Source organism: Canis aureus, chromosome 17 (genome assembly GCF_053574225.1).
Source record: "Canis aureus isolate CA01 chromosome 17, VMU_Caureus_v.1.0, whole genome shotgun sequence".
NCBI classification, from domain to species: domain Eukaryota; kingdom Metazoa; phylum Chordata; class Mammalia; order Carnivora; family Canidae; genus Canis; species Canis aureus.
In genome coordinates, this window is record NC_135627.1 from 56,078,279 (window position 1) to 56,093,728 (window position 15,450).

General features: G+C 46.4%; 2 protein-coding genes across 4 annotated transcripts in view; one reads left to right on the forward strand and one right to left on the reverse strand.

The window, feature by feature from the left end:
- Positions 1 to 15,450, forward strand: part of LOC144288048 (uncharacterized) — a 111,163-nt gene that overhangs the window by 45,354 nt on the left and 50,359 nt on the right. For all 3 annotated transcript variants that reach the window (XM_077855661.1, XM_077855664.1, XM_077855662.1), the window contains exon 5: positions 9,105 to 9,248. In XM_077855661.1, the coding sequence (XP_077711787.1) occupies positions 9,204 to 9,248 (45 nt within the window). In that variant the 5' untranslated portion in view covers positions 9,105 to 9,203. The remainder of the gene's footprint in view (positions 1 to 9,104; positions 9,249 to 15,450) is intronic.
- The window catches only part of SIAH3 (siah E3 ubiquitin protein ligase family member 3), a 72,371-nt gene continuing 58,132 nt past the window's right edge, over positions 1,212 to 15,450 (reverse strand). The window contains exon 2 of the mRNA XM_077855660.1: positions 1,212 to 7,988. Within this exon, the coding sequence (XP_077711786.1) occupies positions 7,320 to 7,988 (669 nt within the window). The 3' untranslated portion in view covers positions 1,212 to 7,319. The remainder of the gene's footprint in view (positions 7,989 to 15,450) is intronic.

Genomic DNA, 15,450 nt, shown 5'->3' on the forward strand with positions numbered 1-15,450 from the left:
GAGAGGGTTAAAAATCAGAACTGGGTTTTGCTCTGGACCTCCTGAATCAGAATCTCTGGATCTGGGACTCCAAAATTAAATTCTGATATTTCTTTTCTTTTCAAGATTTTATTTGTTCAGGAGAGACACACAGAGAGAGGCAGAGACATAGGCAGAGGGAGAAGCAGAAGCAGGCTCCCCTGGGGGGGAGTCCTGATGTAGGACTTGATCCCAGGACCCCAGGATCATACCCTGAGCCAAAGGCAGATGTTCAACCACTGAGCCACCCAGGTGCCCCTCCTGATATTTCTTAAGCACCTGGAAGTTTGGGAACTAAAATCCTGGGTCCCAGATGGGGCCAGAGACAAGGGGCCTTTCTTCCCATGTCAAATCTCAGGTGGGTCAGCTTCTCACTTCTCTTAGTGGAGTCTCAGTCTAGCACTGAGTAACCTTCCTGCAGGGCTCTGAAGGTATTTGGAGGGAAGGGGCACCTGTCTGGAATAGCGTGGGATGCAGAATTGTCCTAAGAGAGGCCCTGGCTAGAGAATTCACCTGGCTCATGAATATTCATGCTGGCCACATGGTCAGTTTGATCACTCCGATTAATTCAGGGCAGTGTCTGTAGCCTTTGTGAGGGCACAAAACAGGTTCTGGGAATAAGGAAGTAGAAAAGAAGATAGAGGTTAACTTGAATTGACAGGCAATAGGATTAGTACTCTTGCTCAATCCTGATCTTGTGAGTAACCAACAGTGGCCTGAAATTAAAGCATTAAACCATGAAGGCTCCCTTGACAACTGATCTGATAGGCCCAGAAGTAAATTTCAGGAGGGGAGAGCAGAGATAAGGGGCCCAGGGAGGAAGGGAAGGGGAGTGGACGCCTGTCTCTTTCTTTGCAATCCAGTGACCGCCTCGGGGCCGCACCGTATGCTGAGCTAGTGTTGTGGGCAAATGAGTTGCCAGGGCTTTTACTCACCTCTAGTAGCACTCTCTTCCTTACATCCAATTATGACTTTAAAATAGAGGCAAAAATGAAAAGGGGAGGAAGATAATGAAACATAAGTCAACTATGGCAGCTGGCGAATTTCTGATAATTGCTTTTCCTTGTAGCATTTCATTTCTGTTCCCGCATATTGCACAGTAGCCTGTGGGAAGAGAAAAAAAAAAAAAAACACACACACACACAAAAAAAACCACCACCACCAACAAAAAACAACTCCAAAGAATTCCGGAAAACAGTATCAAATGCACTTTAATGACACTCTTCATGGGAGACAGGATAGAGGTAAAGTAGCATTCTAAGTTTGCTTCTTGCTGTCTTTAACATCATAAGAAAGCTTAGAAAAGTATATATACATCAATTCAGGGTAAGTAAAATGATTCTCAGTTTCCCTTCTCTTTCTTATGTCAATACCCTAGAAAAAACATTAAAAAAAAAAAGAGAGAGGAGTGTTTACAGTACTCAAGGTAAAATATTTTCACACAATGCTGGAAAAGACAAACTCTAACTCCTGTAGGTAACCCATGTGATAGCCTGATTTGGGGGAAAAGAATCAATGTTTATCTACAACAGATCTCTTGGATCTCTTTCCCATGAGGTTTTTCTTGGCTGGCCATTCTCCAGGTTAATGTAACAGAGAACTCACTAGTTTCTGAAGGAAATTTTCAGAACAGATCATCTAAGGCCTAACAATCTACTGGAAGACTCTACTTCTGATGCTACTTGTAGGGGAGGTTTTCATTAGAGCATAGTTTTGCGATGTCCCGTCCACAATCCCTTCCTCTTCCACCAGAAATCCAATCCCCGTGGAAGCTTTGGCAAACCTCACTTCTTCCCTCACAGGGAAACTACTGGCACCAGAGTAACTGGTTTACTGTTGACCTTCAGATTCTTCCTGCTGCCAGACACAGCCTAGAGTTTCCCTTGACTTTCACCCTAGCGGGAACCATGCCCCTAATTTAGGAAGAGTATTGGTTAGAGTGGGCTACAGATTGTGAACAGGATCCTTTGTCAGGTTGCAGTGGAGTGAAGCAGCCAGAGTAGGAAAGTAAGGTGCCATCTCTTGACTCATTATCTCTTCTGTCCCTTTGTGCTGCATAAAGGTCCTACTCTCTCTGATGGTAACACATTTTATGGGATGTTTGAAACCACTGCTCATGGTGCCCTCAGGTGTAGGCCATTTCCAATCACTAATTTCAAAGTAAAATATTTCTTTAGACGAGGTTTTCTGGTCTACATGTAGAGATAAGAAAGATGACCTGTAAGAACAAGTAACAAGATAGTCTAGTCTTATAGAGTGTGATTTTACTTTTTGGATTGGGATAGCCAAGAGGCTGGTTTTGTGGAGCTATGCCTTGTACGTGAAAATCATCAGATAGCACGTCCCACCCTAACAGCAGTAGAGCAGGGTCTGGAGAAGGGCAGGGAATGCCTGTGAAGCTACTTAGAAGACTCGGACTCCCTTCTACAGAACAGATTGTGTTTTCCCCATAATTTGCTGTTCTACTAGGTTGGCCATAATCTGTGTCCCTGTCATTGTGGCCAACGGAATTTTACTTCTCCTTCCAAAGTCCCCTCTCTTCCATACTGCTGTGTGCAAAAGGGATGTCTTGGCATTGGTGTGCTGGTAAACGTTTAACAGCTAGTTTTCCATGGGGGAAAAGCCCTGACTTATAACATTTGCCAGTTTCCAATGGTTGTAAACACTACCACCACAGCCGATTTCCAGCTATTGCCATGACGTCACTCAATATGGAGTTGGTGGCGCATCATTGTGTGGCATGTTCACCATACAATTATGGTGGGTGAGAATAATCTCAAGAGCACAGAAAATACAAGAGTAGTGAAACAATTAGGAAGTGGTGAGTTTTGAAGGGAACCCTCTTACACTGTTGGTGGGAATGTGAACTGGTGCAGCCACTCTGGAAAACTGTGTGGAGGTTCCTCAAAGAGTTAAAAATAGATCTGCCCTATGACCCAGAAATTGCACTGTTGGGGATTTACCCCAAAGATTCAGATGCAATGAAACGCCAAGACACCTGCACCCCGATGTTTCTAGCAGCAATGTCCACAATAGCCAAACTGTGGAAGGAGCCTCGGTGTCCATCGAAAGATGAATGGATAAAGATGTGGTTTATGTATACAATGGAATATTACTCAGCCATTAGAAACAACAAATACCCACCATTTGCTTCAACGTGGATGGAACTGGAGGGTTTTATGCTGAGTGAAGTCAATCGGAGAAGGACAGTGTATGTTCTCATTCATTTGGGGAATATAAATAACAGTGAAAGGGAATATAAGGGAAGGGAGAAGAAAAAGGCTCCTAACTAGGGGTGGTGGAAGGGGAGGAGAGTGGGGGGTGGGGGTGAATGGGTGACGGGCACTGAGGGGGGCACTTGACGGGATGAGCACCGGGTGTTACTCTGTATGATGGTAAATTGAACACCAATAAAAAATGAATTTATTAAAAAGGAAGTGGCGAGTTTTGAATATTTGTCACCTTTGTTTTTAATATAACTAATTGTAAATTTAGATAATCTAATTTTTAGTAGTGGCTGTACTTAGCTTGCAGATTTCCTAAAACATTTAACAACTAATATACAAACCATCTTTAGCATAGCAGCTGTCTTGGGCTGGGAGAAGAGCAGGAAAAAAAGAGAAATGAAAGGGCACAGTTAGTACTAAAAGGCCTCTGTGCCATTCAGACTTTCTGAGCCTTGGGTCCACCAATTTATAGAAATGCACAAGTTGCTATTGGTCAGAAGCCTGGACTTTAGAGTTAGACATGTGGGTTACAGACCCAGCTTCACTATTTGCTGGCTGTATGATCTTAAATGAGGTCCAAACTCTCCCAGCTTAAATTTCTTACAGGTACAATAACAGTACCTATTTCATAAGGTTGTTATGGGGATGAAATGAGATAATATATTCAAAGTGTTCAATCTACTGTGTCACATAATAAACCCTCAATAAATGGTAGCCATCAGTACTGTTATTATTATTATTAATCTGGCCTATTTCTAAAATGTCCATAGTAGCCACAGGTTGTGATGGGATCTATCTCAGATGCAGGTCCATGCAAAGACTGTCAAAGACAACCTTTGTATGGGCTGACCTCCGTATCAGCGTCTACCGGGTATGTAGACACCTCTAGGGGAGGGATGTCTACACATCCTGAAAAAAATCATTCTCACAGATGCCTGAAGTTTAAGTACTGGTGACTCCTTTCTTGTGGAAAGTGTGGCTTTCTCCCCAGGCCTACTTTTAGAGTGCAGATACCCCTTAGAGGGTGAGTCATTAAGTCAGCACCTAGGTGTGAATGAGATCATGGGATGCCAGGGCTCTTCACCCCACAGACTCTCCAGACTCCCGGGAAATCTGAGAATGAGGACCCTGGAGTGGGTGATGAGCCTGAGGGCACTGAAGACTCCACAGCTAATCCTTCACTCCCCACACCCACCCCTGCCTCCAGGTGGACTGGTTCTTCAAGCTGAGCTGCCTTTAAAAGCAAATCCAGGCCAGTCTCTCTCTCTCCTTGATCACTCAGGTATCTCAGAACAAAGACCGGGTTGACCTTTGGGCCCACAGTTGACGGATGAGGTGGGAACACTGCTGAAACCTTAGGGGTCAGCCTTTCTTTTTCAAGAACATCAATGTGTACTCAGTTGTCTGAGTTCTAATCATGGTCCTACTTGATGTGTGACCTTTGGAAGGTCATTTCATGTCTCAGAGTCTCTGTTTTTTCTAGTATATTGAGGGTGCCAATAATAAGTAACCCAAGACTGGAATGGGAGAGCACTCTGACTATAGAGCTTGCCGCAGCACAGTCTGTTGGTACTGTTTTTTCTAGTCATTGTTTTTGGTTTGTTCCTTTTTCTACAATTCTTCACATGTGGATATAGAGAGGAAGGCTTTCTTGGGAGCACCACAGATGTATGAAAATAAAACATTTCTACCCTTTATTCTAAACATTTCTAAGTACCGAAAATACAAGTTCCTACCTGGGGTCACCTAGGCATAATACAGTCTTGTGTGCAATAATGACCTGAAGTTATTTCCAGTTGGGCTCAGGTAACAGCACAACAAGAAGGCAGAGGTGATGTTTTTAGGAATTCTAAGGCCCCTGTGAACTGTAATTATATTCTTGTTGAGGTTTTGTCTGTTTGTTTATCTGGGGCACCTGTGATGCTATAGAAATGTTTCAGAGTAGTTGAGTAACAGAAACCAGGGGAGGAACTGTGGCTTCTCAAAGAATCAAACATACGGGCAAGGAGATCTGAGGTTTTGGGAATGGTCCTGGGGATAAAGTCAGGAACCAAGTGAGCCAGTCTGTCCCAGTGCTGACCAACCAGCCTCAGCTTGTTCCTGGGCTGTCTGTGTGGTTGAGGGGAGAGCTGGTGCCCTGGTAGGATGTTCTGACAAAACAAGAGCAATCCCTTTCCTTGGGATCATGACCTGATATTTGCCTCAGTCAGTGATGCGATGTTTATTGACCCCCTTAGGGCTCTAACCTAACAAAAGTTTGGCCCCAGGGTCTCAGCGATTGCTGTGTGACTAGAGGGGGCTGCATTAAGACATTTTCTACTGACTAGTGCCACCCTTCTGGTGCTTGGGGTATGGGTTGGCAGCACGGGTGGCTAGAGGATTTCCTAATTTGGTGAGGGGAAGGGAGATATGTTTTGGGATCAATTATTTTTAGTGGGGAAAAGACTGCTGATGGCCAGCCAGGGCAAATTGCCTAAAACTAAGTACTCACTTGGAGGCCTGCCCAGATGCAGCCAAGTTGGCCGAGATGAGGGAAAAGGGCAGAGAGCGACGTCTGAATGGCGCAAGGCTCACTCAATTCTAATGAGCATTGTGTAGGGTTCAGGTGCCATGCTTTACAGCGGCTAGAGAGCAGCCAAGGAGAGAACAGAAACGTCAGACAGGAGGGAGAAGGGGGTCTACTGGGAAGGCTGAAAGGTGTTCACCATTGAACAGAAGGGACAAAGTCGATTAAACATGCTTACTTTCTTCAAATACACAAGAGAGACTTCCACAAGAAGGTGTTCAGTTGTTCCAACAGCAAATATAAGAAAGCAGTCTACGTAGAGGCAAGATGGATTTTTGTCACCTTTTCATTCACGCTGCAACAGGGAGCTGATAATAGTTGACCAGTGACAATGTTTGTGTGCTGAACAGGGGGGTCCTTGGAGCATTTAGAAAGTAAGAAAAAGAAAGAGGACCCTCTCTCCCCCTGTCCCAGGTGTATGAGCCACCTCTGACCTCCGAGGTCAGAGGTCCTAGGCACACCCTCCCAATTTCTTGGGTTTGATGCTCAGCTGTGGTTCTGGTTCACAGGATATCAAGAGTAAAGTGGGTTCTTGGTGTGATACAAGAGTTCCACCCCAGTGGCAGGATTGACGGATTTTACAATTTGATGCTAAAACTCTCTGAAGAGAGAACGCCCTCCCAGAAGTGGGAGATTAATTTTATCTTTTTTTCTCAGTGGCTTCTCTTCCTTTGCATCTTGCCTGTTCTTTTCTCCTACTTGCTCAATGGAGGGTGAAGAGGTTTTCAAGAAAGCACCAAAAACATGAGGACTTTGACTCCAGCACAGGAACTGACAGCCCAGGCTGACAGCAAGCCCACAGCAGCCTGCCAACAGAGAGTTAAACATCTACCCACCCCCATGAGTCCCAGGGTCACTTTGGTGGCCTCATGGCATGATATCACCTCCAGCCCAGTACCCTGGCTTTTGGAGGAAAACCCATCTCCTTGTGTCCAGGAAGCTTAGCTCTGACCCTCAGCTTTCTGGGAGGGGGTCAGAGTTGTAACTGGTTGGTTTGAAGTAGAACTCTGAGCTGCCCAGGTCCCCTTCCCCACCCTGCTGTCCTCACACAATTCCGAGTTAGCTTGGTCTGAAGTAGACTGAAAAGGAAGAAATGATTTGGACCCTAAGTCCCCTTTCAACCCCAACAGTCTGCTTTGTGGTGTTGGTGTCTTTTACTCACGTGGGAAGTAGTGAAGAAGGATGCTAGGGGTATAGGAAATAACCATTCTGACCGAATTAGATGACAAATGCTCTCTAAAGCCATACTGACAAATCAGGACAAGCATCACACCAAGATGTTGAATCACAGGCTGTTGACCTACTGTAATGCCCATGGCAGACAAATACTAAGTACCACAAAGTACCTGAGACAAAAAAAAAAAAAAAAAAAAAGAAAGGAAGGAAGGACAGAAGGAGGGAGAAGACTAAAAAGAAGCCTGGAGTCCTGGCATTCAGAGATCCCAGGGACACAGGCAGAGAGTCTGGGTGGATGGTGGCTGTGCCCAAACATCTGGCAGCCTCTGGTTTCACATCTCAGCTTCTGAGGAGCAGACCTCCGTAGCAGTGATGGCGATACCGATGGCAAGGCTGCCATTGTCGGAGAAAAGCTGGGCCAGTGAGGTGTTGAGGACCAGGCAGTCCCCATCGGTGATCACTGAGTCCACACACTCAAGGACAGACCGAGGGGTGGCCTCCCATTTGAGACGCCGATGGTTTCTGTTGAGCTCCAGGCGATAGGTGAAGCAGTCGGCCTGGGTGGGGGTCCCGATCAGCATCATGGTGGCAAAGAACTGGGGGTGCCCTTCGTGCCTCTCCTGCTTCCTAAGCACCAGCAGAAAGTGGTGGCCCAGGCAGGAGTGCATGATGATCCAGTCGGCTGGGGCGGGGAGGTGCATGTCCGTGGCCAGGAAGACTATCTCAGCCCCCTGAAGGATGTCGACCCTATGCATCTGCCGCAGGTGGGGTACCACCACCTCCAGGTGGCCTTCCCACTGGCAGGAGAACAGGGGGCACATGCAGGGCGTCACCTGGGTGGCGTGCAGCCCTGCCTCCTGGTGATGGAGGTGGTGTGGGTGAGCATGGTGGCGGAGGTGGTGGTGGGGGCGGTGATGGCGGTGGTGGTGGGTGAGGTGATGAGGGGGGAAGTTGCCTTGCTCTGGTGCACTCTGGGTGACGGTGCGTCGGCTGGACACATACTGTGGGAGGAAGAGCAGAGCGTTAGTGGTTGAGGCCAGTCTCTCAGCCTGGCCGAGACGCCCCAGGTATGCCATGTGTTGAAAGCAGACTCCCCAGTGCAGATAGAGAAAGCCTGCTTGCTCGCTCTCTCTTTCTTAAGAAAGGGAGAGACATAGGAGGAGAGAGGTGGAGAGAGAAAGGGAGAGAGTATCTCAAAGCCGACTCCATGCTGAGTGTGGAGCCCAACCTGGGTCTCAATCTCATGACCTGAGATCATGACCTGAGCCGGGATCAAGAGTCCGACGCTTATATCGACTGAGCCACCCAGGTGTCTAGAGAAAGCTTTGTTTCTTAAAAAATGAGGGGACTGCAAGATTGTGTTCCAAAGTGGCAACACCATTTTATATTCTCATCAGCCATGTAAGAGGATTCCATTTTCTCCACATCCTTGCCAACACTTGTGATTATCTAATTTGACAAATACTTCTATGAGACAAAATTGATTATTTTGAGTGTTTTGCCAGAATTAGATGATGAGGCATTGTTAAGTCTTCTCCATAACATTTCATTTTGGTGTAGAATTTAAATTTTTCCAATTAAAAATAGAAGCTCCTCTAAAAGATTCCTCCTGAAAAAAGGGATTTTCCAAATCTAATAGTATATTAAAAATTTTTTTTAATTGAGGTAGATGCCTTGGGTAGTTGAGATTCTGAGAATTCAGTCCAAGAAAATACACTATTTGTGTCTTGTTGATTCTTTAATAAGATACTGAAACAAATAGGTAATTTCCCCCTCAGCATGCATTATGATGGTCACTAAAGAACAACATCCACAAAAAAACAAAAAAAGTTTTTCCTCTTTTGATACTGTTAATATTTTTGTGCAAGCATTAGAGGTCAATGGAATTCCTGCCTCTCTTTCTTTCATTGCTATTATTTTTAGAACAAAATTTCAGTAAGTGCCCATTTGTCCTTCCCATGATACCAGGAGTTGTGCTATCTTGGGTGTCCTTCTCCTGGGTCCTGAGGTGGGATACAGGGCTGATTAGGTGCAGTTGAGCCACAGTACCCAGGGAGGGAGCCTCATTATGATTCTGAGGACTCCACCTCACCAGGCACATTTCTGCCCTGTTCCAGGCTCACTGCTCCAGAGCAGCTTCCTGGGGACTGAACACGAGGAGCCCTCCACCCTGACACTCTCCTGACTTTTCGTTCCTTATGGCAGTGTGTCCATAAATGCCCTCAAAAACACCAGGAGCTGTGATGGCACCTTCTGATCAGGTATTATCAGTACACATTTATTGAATACCTTCTATGGATGGCCAGACCAGGAGGCCACTAGGGGTGCAGCTGTGAGCAAAACAAACCGTGTTTCTGGCTGTGTGGGGCACAGACATTAGCGTGCCTATCATTAACTGTGATTTTTGCAAGGGTCCTCCCTGTGACACGAGGACTACGAGTCATATTTTTCAGCTGAAGAAACAGGGTCCCATAGTAACATGCCCAAGGTCACAAGGCTCGTAGGGAAAAGGTTGGGGTCTGTTTGCAGGCCTCCTGACTCTGAACATAGCAGCTAGTCACCTCCTTCCCCCACCCTGTGGTCATCTCTCACTCCATCTCCGCCTCCATTTCTGGAGCTCCAGTTCTGTTTTCTTGAATTAGAATGCAGGTCACCATGCAATAGGATGGTACCTCCGAGAGGCACAAGGCCACTATGTGGCAGCCATTCTCTGAGCTGCCCTCAGGTGCGGTGACCCTTCTGCCCTAACTCTCCAAGCCCTTTCAGAAGGACCACCGCTGATTGGGCCCCTGCCTCCTCCCCTCCTTTCCTTCTGTCTCCAGTGTGTAGGGGTGAGGGCGAAGGTCTGCCTTTCACCCTGGCCAATAGGGCTGCCAGAGTTTCTGTCTCTTGGGGCTCAGAGGATGGCCGATGGTGGAGGTCTGGCTAGCTTCCCTTTCTTTAGGGCATACAGACCCCCTCATCCATTGTAGACACCTACATGGTGTGCTGGGGTGGTCACTGTGTGGCCGAGGTGATCTACAGGCAGGTGAGGGTCAAACTAGCTCTACTCCCAGAGTTGTGAGCTTTAGATGCCAGTTTCCGTGTGCTACCCAGGGAATGCAGTGGACCTGGAGTATGTGCTCCAGGGGCCCTTTAGGAGTCCTTGCTCTGTTCCTGGATGGAAGCTGATGGGCAGCCTGCTGTCACCCATCCTGCACACCTACCAGGCCCAGGAGGGGATAGGCTGTGTTCCAGAGTCCTGCTAGTGAGGAGTCTGATTTACCCATTAGTGTTAAATATAGGAAGGGAACTAATTACTATGTGGCCTCTACTAAGAATTAGACACTGTGAAAAGTTGGTTTTATGGTTTTGCTTTTTATTTTTTTTGCATAATTTCATTTAATTTTTCACAGCAATGATCAATTCCCCTTTGTTTAAAAAAGTAAAATGAAATCTGGCTTCATTCCTGCCTGCTTGCTGTGGCATGTACCATTAATCAGTGGGCGATGGGGAGTTCCTCCCATCCCTTGGGACTGTACCAAAACCCAGGCTCACGCACTCTGTCAGACAGGTGCCAGGCCCCCCCAGGTCCTTCTAGCAGACTCAGGCCTGGCAGCAGATCGGCCTTGTCTGTGAAGCTCAAGACAGCCTGGTCTCAGCCTCTCACAGAAAGCCCCAAGCCCGGTCCCCTCCCCCAGCCTCTGAGGAGCTCCTCTCTCTCACTTTGTCTTTACAACAATCAACAGAGAAACAGATTACATTTGTCTTTCAGATGAAGAAACATAGAGAGGTTGAGTCACTTGCCCAAAGTCACATGGCTCATAGGGGTGCAGCTGGGAGTAGAGCCCAAATCAGCCAAAGGTGACATAGATCATAGATTGAGGAGATCCCGGGCCGGATGTCAGCAGACTTTGGTCTGTTTCGCTGTTTACTTGTCCAGCGGCCCTGGTTAAGTCAGTTCCCCTATCAACAAAATATTTCTCTCCAAGGGTTGTTTGGGGATCAAATGAGCTGCCTGTGAGACAACTTGAATGACTACATCAAGTATGACATCAAGATGGCCTCTCCATTCAGATGTGGTTTTGAGTGATTACCCTGATGGCCTTCTGCCTCAGTTGGTGCCTGCCTCTTGGTCCTGGTTGGCTGACCTCTGTGTTCGGGGAGCACTTTGGGCGGAGCACAGGCCAACGTGTGGGCCTGGAGACCCTGACATCACACTTGCCCTGGGGCCTCCTGTCACAACACTGACCCACAACAGAACATCTGGAACTTCCCATCTCAGAAAGGGATCTCTGGGCTAGTTATTCTCCATGAGCCCTGCTCCTGATCCATTTGCCCTTTCTGCACCCTGCTCGGTGCAGCTAATACCAGACACGTGACGTCAGAGTAGGGAGGAGTTGGGAAGAAATTCCTTGGCCTCCCTTTCTTCCCTCCCTCCGAACCCTTGCCAGCGCCTCCCATTGGCCAAAACCAGTCAGAGACCCACCAGAAGGGAGCTAGAGATGCACTCAGAGGCCGGCTCCTTTTGAAAATAGTGCTGGGTGAGAGATACAGGTGAAGAGGGGACTTCCCCCCTGTATGCAAATGTCTCAGTTCCCTCCTGAGGGATAAATTTGCTGATCTGACCAGGCTGGGCCTCCTAGGCTGAAATCTGACTAGGCTGATAGAGAGTGGGGGATGTGGAGATGGGTACATGCCTACAATTCAGTTGGCCGTTTGATAAAAATGTATGCAGCCCCTAATATGTGCAAGGGGCTGAGAATCCCCAACAGAGGAAGATCCCTGTTCCTGCCTCAGTAGCTCACTATGAGTTTGTATAATATAGAACACAAAACTGCAGGATGTGGGGAGGGGGGCCCTGAGGACAAAGTGGGGGGAATAGCTCATTTAGTTACCGTGAAGCAGCATGTACACTGGGCAAGGTGTGAAGAGTAAATGCCCTACCAAAACAGGTCAGAGGTTTGCTGATGGGGCACAGATCCGTGTGGCTGGGTAGATGGAGGTCCTGGTAGAGCTGGACAGGAGGTGGCCATGGTGCTGGAGAGCAGTCGGAGGCACCCAGATGGCACCAGTGCTCAGGGGAATCATTAGGGGGCCCAAGGAACACAGCCTCACGACTTGGAGCTCTCCTGTGGGCTCAGGATGGGGCCAGTGGCAAGGCCCCACACTTGTCCAACCAGAGGGCCTTGGTAACGGCCATTTCACATGGACTCTCTGCTGCTTCCTTTTGTCCTCATCTTCAACTAGCCTCTTTTCATTTTTTAATTTCTGTGGGAGACTCCAAAGCGACTGAAGTGAATGGCTATGCAAATAGAGCGTGACATTATCAACTCAGTGAGCCCATGCACTTGCTGGGCCCCAAGAAGGCTCTAAGAATGAACACAGCCTTATTTCTTCACTTCTTCCCTCTGCATTTTCTGATGCAAAATATGTTTCGTTCAAACGATCGTTGGGTGAGTGGGGTCACAGGGCTCCTGGCAGGGAGAAAGGGTTCTTTTAATTGGCAAAATGCTAATCGTTTTGGAAAATGAATTCTAATCTTCCCATCTAATACAGTGGATGTGTGAGTAATTACTTTCCTTCACTAAACTGTTAATGCAATATTAGTGATTACACTAATTAAAACTAATGAACTCTTACAGACGGATAAACTCCTCAGTCAGTCAGCGATGCCTTCCTCCCATTGGCTGTATTTAACTTCCCATTTGGAAGAGAGATCTTGAATTAACCTTTAGAATAATGTGCAAAATTGGGTTTAGAAGTGTTAGGCTTTATGGACTAGGTATAATTCTTTCCCCAAGCATTTAGGGAAACCATTTCCACTGAGGGTGTAATTGAATTTAAAAAAAAAACCCGGCTGCCTTAATTTGATCAGCTACACTTCCATGGTTGGTAATGGCTATCCCTCCAAATCCTGGCCTCCAAGGAGGACATTTGCCCCTGGAAAATCGCGTGACCCCTTTTTTCCAGTGTCTGTTCTCTGTGATCGGCTATTGCATTTCAGCTGAAGGAGGATTTGTGCTCAGTTTCAAATGACAGGCGTTCGCTTTGAGTTTGTTCAGATGTAAGCCGTGACTTCACCAGGGTTTCCAGTGCTTGGTGAAGGAGCAAAGGCAGTGATGCTGGCGTGATAGGCACATCTCAAACACACATGGAAGAAGGGCAGCTAGGGGAGGGGGTAACATTTCAGGGCAGGTATCAGTTTTGGGATAAGATCAAGGCCTGGACCAAGTTGAGAATCAGGCCTGCTAAGAAAAGGAATAATTGTAGCTACTCCTAGGTCCCACTCTGTAGAGCTTAAGAATTCTCACTGTTCCAAGGAAGGACTGTCAAGGCTGAAGGCTGGATGTTGCCTATTCATTTTCCTGGGTTGCCCTGGCTCTTCACATCTTCTCCCCAACACCTAGAATGTACACATGCATACAAAACTCAGAATGACTCTGGAATGCCTTCCAAACAGTTAAAAAAAATAATAAGCTGAGATAGAAAACAACAGTGGGGCTTTTATCACCTGGAATAGAAAACATCTTCATTAGCAAATGTGTCTCATGCACCATTTCCCCCAGACTTAGTTATACTTGGTACACAGATGGATGAGGTTTTTCCTACGGACAGCACCGATAATGTCTATAATTTTCTTTAAAATACTTTAGAGGAGGGAATGTGATATAAATGTGTAACTTTTTAACCTACACTCTAGGGGCTGTCAGTCCCCTAATCAGAAATTCACGCTTTGAGGTGATCATCCAACATTTTATCAGGAAGGCCACACTCCACAGATAACGACTCCAACTGCCTCAATTAATGTCCATATTTCTGATCCCCACCAGATGCTGCTAATTAACATTTCGCAGAGGTTTTCATTGGTAAAATTAGTAGTTAGTTAATCAGAATAATAAATGTTAGAAATGGACTTGCCTTGATAAAATTTGTGGTTTTCAAGCTGTGAAGATTGGCTTAAATACTTCAGAGAGATTCTTCACTTTAGGGATGGGCCTGGAAGCTTATTCCCTAAATACTCCTATATCTGGCCACTGAGTCGAGGACCATCTCTGAGAGTATCTGATTCTTCCCTCTGTTATATCGCTGCACACAGTTTCTTGATGATCAAAATTATGTTTAAATCGAGCAAGAAACTATCAGTTATCAGGCACACAAAAGCTGTGGGTCTTGGGATATGTATGCCATTAACTAGTTAGAAAAGAGGAACATGAAAATTTTGGTGGTCAAAGCATTTTAAAACCAAAGTCCATGGGCAAAGAGCAACAAGAGGGGTCTATATAAATGTCTCCACAGACCTATGTAGGTCTATGTAGGACCTATCAGTCCTATGACTTCAAAAGCCTCTTGACCAATCTGGTCATCATATAAATATAGTACATTACACTCTGTGAGGGACTGGGAAGGAATATGTGGGTGACATTTTGAAAACAAAAAATATGACCCAGTCCTTGAGATCTTAGGGACCTTCGTTAGTTACTAGATCCTGGCCCTCGGCTTCCCAGGGTTGGTTGATTTATATCTGACGAGACACTCCTGTCTTTCAAGAGCCTTCAGGATGGGGAACACATTGTTCATGTGTCCTCACTGCTAACACAGCACCCGACATGCAACAGATGCTTGATAAATATTTGCTGTGCTCATCGATGCCTTAGTGACAGCTTCATATGTGAGGATCGTGCTGATTCTTGTCCTTCATATCATTTGGACAGGTCAGTCCCAGTCCCAGCTGGTGCTGTGTGTTTGAGACCAATCAGCCTCTGTGAGATGGATGCCACCATTCTCCCTGCCTGGTGAATTCCAGCAGCAGTTAAGACCTATCCATATAATCCATTACTTAGAGCAGCTCATACTGAAAATCACTAGTTCATGGCCTTCTTTCCTCAACTAGGCTGGAAGTCATCGAGGGCAGAGGCTATGTTTAGTTTCCTTAGTACTTGGTCCTGATAGGCAAATGCAGCACTTTGCAATGTCTGGCTTCTAGGAGACTCTCAATAAATTTTTGCTGCTCAAGTGAATGAATGCACAAGTGATCTCTAAATGGAACCCTGTTCTGGACCATTTTCATAGAAAAGCTCTTTGTTTTCAGTTGGAGGCTCTGTCCTCTACCTTTTATTCTCAGCTCCTATAGAAATATGTGGTATGTGTGTGTGTGGATGTGTGTGTCTGTGTGAGTCCATTGCTGAGGGCTTATCAAGAAGGTCTCCTGGCAGCCCTCGGCCCGGAAACCAACAGTGAGGGGATATAGAGTATGTACTGGGCTCTGGCCAGGAGGAGGGCCCTGAAGTGTACTCAGTTTCCATCATAGGAAGTAAAAGGAAACTTTGAAGAACAAACTTTTCATGTCAGAGAGGTACTTTATTTGCTTTTATTTTTCACAGAGATTACTCTAAGCCTCTGGCATTCCTTTTATCAATAGCAGATTACTTTTTACAGCTGTTTGGGAAGGACAGTCGGCTAGGTCAACTGAGGAAATCTGCC